Genomic DNA, 6,000 nt, shown 5'->3' on the forward strand with positions numbered 1-6,000 from the left:
ATGACTTCTCAGCTTCCGATCCTCAGTAGAAATGGCTAATGAGAAGCTGACGAATAATCTCGTGTAGACCCCCAGTGATCGATCACTGGAATGGACGACATAAATTGTCTCCCCACAATGCACCCCAAATACACACAGAAAGCAGGAAGAGCACAGAGGAAAGTGACACAGCAAGAGGGTATGGACTTCCATCTACTACAGAGGAATGTGCCTCCTCCTCCCACTACAGGAAGGATATTTCCCCACTGAGAACTTACCAAGCACCACAGGTGGTCCCGGAGAACATCCACCTATCCCACAGGGCGAAGTCCGAGCGAACCGCATCCACAGGAAGACAGCGAGAACCGACAACCTTACTCCAGCAGACATTTCTGCATAGTGTCGTCCAGGGACAGAGAGCCGCCAGCGATGGAATACCGCACATAAAAACTATACGGTCCGTCTATTTTTAAAACTCCCACTACACTAGCAGCCGAGCTCCTTCCAGCACTTCGTGTTTTGTCCCTCACACCCTTCCGTCGCTCTTCCCATCTGTTGGCTGTCCCAATTAACCGGCATGTAAGGCTAAAGTAGTTGAGCACCAAACACTTCCTACTTGCTTTTGTCTCGTTTTAGGACTACTAATGCCTGTGCGTCAGCACAGAACCTTGAAAACATGGAGATCACGAGATGTTGTTCTCAAGTTAGCGTCGTAAACATTAACCCGGCTAGGGCTGGATTGCCGACCCTTGTAATAAGAACACATTCGGCATTTTAGCGACTTTGATGATCACACAGAAAAGTGTATGTTTACTTAGTGAATAGGCGGAAGCAGAACTGGTGAACCAGCGTTTAGAGAAAGGCGATTTGGGCAGTTATGAAAATGACTGGAGCAGATGTATATGACAACCAATTGGCTTCAGCTTGTTCAGAGCCCTTTCACGCTGAGCCGCCCCGGTGTCGGTGGTAAAACACCACTATTTTTAGCGACACTTTACCGTCGTTTTTGTGGCACTGTTCGGCCGCTAGCCGGACACGTTTAAAGTGGTTGTAAACCCTTACAAACCACTTTGACCTACAGGTAAGCCTAGATTAAGGCTTACCTGTAGGTCCAAGAAATATCTCCTAAACAGTTTAGGAGATATTTGCCGAAAGACAGGCACCGCTGTCAACGGCGATATGCCGCGACTGGCGGCTCCCGTGCGCATGCGCGGGAGTGACGTCATCGCGGCTTCGTCGAATGACAGCAGCGGAGCAGCGAGACCCACCGAGAAGATGGATTCTCCGGACTACAGGGGACAGCGGTGTCAGGTAAGTGACACATAATGGACTACTATGTGATGCATAGTAGTCCATTATGCTTTACCTTTGCAGGGAATCAAAGAGGAAGTAAACCCATCAGGGTTTACTTCCTCTTTAACCCCTATCAGCTGAAAAAGGGTTAAAACCGCCCGCAAAGTGCTGCTACAGTGGCGTTTTGCCGACAGTTTCGGCGGTGTTGCCCATTGATTTCAATGGGCAGGGGCGCTTTAGGAGCAGTGAGTTCACCACCCCTAATGCGCTCCAAAGAAGCTGCTGGCAGGCCAGCGCACCACAAGGGCTTTCCCACTGCAGTGAATGGAGCCGCTGTTTCAGGGTGCTTTGCAGGCGCTATTTTTAACGATCTAGCGTCTGCAAAATGCCTCAGTGTGAAAGGGGTCTTGGGGTTCATTTATACTAGGGGTTTTGGGGGCAGTAAAACCACGTAGTTGAGCTGAATTTCTACCACCCCCATAGCTCCCAACTGTCCCTGATTTCGAGAGCCTGTCCCTGATTTGGCACAATGTCCCTCTGTCCCTCATTTTGGTCTGATCTATATAGATGTATATAAAAGTGAATTTTTATTATCTACCAAAGTGTTTTCCAGCACTAAACCTTTCCTCTGATTTCTAAATTGCTGCATTTGTAAATTCCAAAAGCCAATAATAAGGAATAGTAGTGGTAAAAAAAAAAGCCCTTGTGGGTTTAACGAATCTTGTTTTTTTTTTTTTTTTTTACAATTCTCCTTTAAAGGGTGTGACCAGGGGTGTGCCCTATGCCTGCATTCTTTTACTGATAGGTGTCCCTTATTCCCATCTCAAAAAGTTGGGAGGTATGCACCCCTCAACTGCTTCCCCCTATAAATTTTTACTACATTGGCATGGCAGGAATTCTACTTTGTTGTGTTTGCCAGGCACTAGCGCATACTGAACATAACCGCGTATCACCTCGACCCAAGCGTGGGCGTTATTAGTGTAAATGAGACCTGATCAGAAGCACCATCCAGCTCTATAGACAGGCAGATATAAAGATTTATGTCCATTTACATGTGCCTCCCTCTAATTCCATCCAGGTCTGGAAAAATAAAACCTTTTTCATGGTGCCTCCATGGCAGCATACAGATAATGAGAGAGCTCCACCTCGACTCCTCCCTCAGGACTAGTGAATAGCATAAATTAAAGACACAGCCCCTCCCCTAACATTCTCCTTTTTTCCTCATGCCTAGTGAACTGGTGAAGAGTAGCAGTATGTCCATACCTCTGCCTCTGGCAGCTTCTGCCGGGTTCAGCCTCTCCTGTGCGATGTCCCTGTTCTTGTACCGCTAATAAGACTGGGAACCCCTTCTGTGGATCTTTTGGGGTTATCTTGCAGAGTTTCCTCATAGGAACGCAGTCTGCTTTTCTATGGTATGGTGAATTCAGGTGGATTTGCAGAAGGATCGGCTTTAGTGCCCTAGGCTGCTGTGTTAGTTTTTTTTAATCTCTTCTCTTTCCTCTTTTGGTCTTTTTTTTTCCCTCCTTGTCATCTCTTTCCTTTGTGTTTTATTTTATATTTTTTATTTTATTTTTGTCCATGTTTCTTATTTTATCCCTTTTTTTTGTTTTATCCCTTTTTTTTTGTTTTTCCTTTAAATCATGCACAGCGCGCGCGTTCCCGCTTCTTGGAAGTATTGGGGGCAATTTCTGGCCTGCCAGGGAGAGCTGGTCCTGACCCCTTGGACGTTCCCCCAGTTACCTCTCTGCTCAAAGTGCCAGCTTGGTCCTGGTGAGAGGCAGAGTTGATGGAGGACACGGGCGCAATCACTTGCATAACCCGGCAGTCCTATCCTGGCAGGGTTCTCTCCAGCCTGCAGATTGCCAGAATGGGTGCGCGCAGTCCCGAGGGGGGTGTGCGCACATGCCAGATGCAGGGAATCAGCTATTCTCAATACACTGGGTTGCAGACACACGCACCACTGACCGGACGGCTGGAAGCCATTTTTGTTACTGGAAAAACACTAGTTTTTCCCTTCTGCTGATCTGCAATTACGGGGGTGGTGCTAGGTTTAACACACCCACCTCCTTTTAGTTAAATATCAGAATCTGTCAGGGCTAATGGCCTTTTAGTAGTGCTCAGCTGTGCCCTTCAGGTTAATTCTGGTACTGCCTAGTGGTAAGTTCAATACCTGGGGGGATAAAAAAGGAGGAAATATATATTTTTTAAAATGAACCTTTTATTAAATATCATAGTCCTTTCTCTTTCTTGCTAATTCCACAGCTGATCCTCTTGCCCAAATCCGCTATATGTCATTCCTCTCGGAATCAGGATCCTCCCACTTCCAATAGGTATGAGACCAACTGTACAAAAAAAAAAAAAAAAGAGTGCACTCTTTGGAGTAACGAGGATAACTTTTGTCACAACCTTGCCCACTCCAAAATGCACTGTGCTGTTTAACTGGTAATTGCACAGTCATGCAAAGCTTTTCCTAAACAAAATTTAAATCCTTTTTGTTCCCACAAATAGAGCTTTATTTTGGTGGTATTTGATCAGCACTGTTTTTTTTATTTTTTGTGATATAAACAAAATAAGACCAACAATTTTGAAAAAAAATTAGATTTTCGACTTTTTGTTATGAAAAATATCCAATAAACGAAATTTTTGTCATACATTTAGCCCAACATGCATTCAGCTATATGTCTTTGGTAAAAAAAAAAAAAATTCAATAAGCGTATATTTATTGGTTTGCGCAAAAGTTATAGTGTCTAGAAACTATGGTATATTTACTGGAATTTATGCAGCTTTTACTTTCTGACTGTGTATCTCTTGAGGTGCTAAAATGGTAGGGCAGTACAAAGTAGACACCCTAAGGAATTTGCTGAGAGGCATGTTAAGCCCATTGAATATTACTTTTTTTTTTTTTTTGTCACAACTGACTAACCACTTACAGACTGCCTGTTGTCATTATATGGCGGCTCTTTGAAGTGGAATATCGTTGTTATGGCAGCATCTAGATGCCATAACTCCGGCATCCACTTCTTCCGTGGGCGGTCCGTTTCAAGATAAAAGTAGTCTCAGCGGCGGATTCGCCACAAGATCACTTTTATTGTGGCGGGAGAGGGGCCCCCCACCGCTCTCTGGTGCCCTCCACCGCTTATTGGCAGGGGCGATCACTTCCTCTCCCCTGCTTGGCATGGAGCTGAGTGAGGGGAAGATGCCCCCCGATCGTTAGATCGAGAGCAATAATTCTAGCCCTAGACCTCCTCTGTGACTCAAAACATGCAACCTGTAGATTTTTTAAGGATAAAAGTTTGTCGCCATTCCACGAGTGGGCGCGGTTTTGAAGCGTGACATGTTGGGTATCAATTTATTTGGCGTAACATCTTTCACAATATAAAAAAAAATTGGGCTAACTTTACTGTTGTCTTAGTTTTTTAATTAAAAAAATATATTTTTCCCCAAAACATTTGCTTGTAAGACCGCTGCGCGAACACTGTGTGACAGAAAGTATTGCAATGACTGCCATTTTATTTCTCTAGGGTTTATAATGTTTGGGGATTCTAAGCAATTTTCTAACCAAAAAAAATATTTTTACTTGTAAACAACAAGTTTAAAAAAAATAGGCCCGGTCTTAAAGTGGTTAAAAAAATTACAAAAAAATAAATAAAAATTTTACACAAAGTTGTCACTGAAATGATACAGTATCTCACAAAAGTGAGTACACCCCACACAGTTTTGAAAATAATATATTATATCTTTTCATGTGACAACACTGAAGAAATTACACTTTTCTAAAATGTAAAGTAGTGCATGTACAGCTTGTATAGCAGTGTAAATGTGCTGTCCCCTCACAATAACTCAACAAACAGCCATTAATGTCTAAACCGCTGGCAACAAAAGTGAGTACACCCCTAAGTGAAAATTGGGCCCAAAGTGTCAATTTCTCCTTATCACCTTCCAGGACAGCACACCTAAGAGATGAGGGCTCCTCCCTACAGGAAACGCAATCACTTGACATCTTTGTTAGAAGTCCCCACCCTTCCCCTTGATCCTCAGTATTGATTGTGTTTCTCCCGAACACAGCAGCATGTTTGTTTTTTTGCAAGACCGAATGACCGGGGAGGATCTGCTGGTCGCCTGTTGAGACAGGTTTTAGGGAAGCCGGGGAGGGCTGAACTAACCTGCAGGCTTGTTCTCTCTCACAGGTCGCCCCCAAGTTAGCACCAGCGCTCTGGCTGCAGGGATGTGGCATTGCTGAGGCTGTTTGAATCTCCACCGCCAGCCGCTCTCCTCATTGCCAAAGTTTCAGAAAGTCCTGTCTTCCAAGCCTCAGTCTGAGGCACACCGGCATCACCCGAAGTCACAGTGCAACCCGGAGAAGTGTGAAGAGCTGCGTGGAGAGCAGAGCAAGGCGGTGAGAAGCGGTCGGCCGGCTGTGCCTGCCCCGCCAGCGGTACCAGCAGCCCAGGACCCTGCTAACCTCCTCATGGAACGAGAGGAAGGGAAAGCAACTACTGCGGGAAGATCGAGGTCGGGGCCCGATAAGTACAACCCCCTTGGAAAGGGAGGTGGGGAAGGGGGTAAGAAAATCCAGATTCTTGGTGTCAAGAATCCTGGAAGAGTCAGGACAAGCTGAACTTTACCTTACCCTTCCTCCCTCCCCAGTACAAGCCCGAAGTCTGGGGGAAGACATATAATGTTATATATATTATATCGCCTATCTAGCAAATTCCCCCCGGCGGAGCC

The 6,000-nt window shown here is 45.2% G+C and overlaps 1 protein-coding gene across 2 annotated transcripts in view; it reads right to left on the reverse strand.

The window, feature by feature from the left end:
- PLA2G15 (phospholipase A2 group XV) overlaps positions 1 to 607 on the reverse strand; it is a 281,014-nt gene extending 280,407 nt beyond the window's left edge. Inside the window, exon 1 of one of the 2 annotated variants that reach the window (XM_077457913.1) lies at positions 258 to 607. In XM_077457913.1, the coding sequence (XP_077314039.1) occupies positions 258 to 369 (112 nt within the window). In that variant the 5' untranslated portion in view covers positions 370 to 607. The remainder of the gene's footprint in view (positions 1 to 257) is intronic. The other variant, XM_077457905.1, reaches the window with a different exon arrangement.
- Positions 608 to 6,000: the final 5,393 nt, after the last annotated feature.

This window comes from Lithobates pipiens, unplaced genomic scaffold (genome assembly GCF_037356315.1).
Source record: "Lithobates pipiens isolate NorthernLeopardFrog02 unplaced genomic scaffold, aLitPip1_a1.2 Scaffold_10, whole genome shotgun sequence".
Lineage (NCBI taxonomy): Eukaryota > Metazoa > Chordata > Amphibia > Anura > Ranidae > Lithobates > Lithobates pipiens.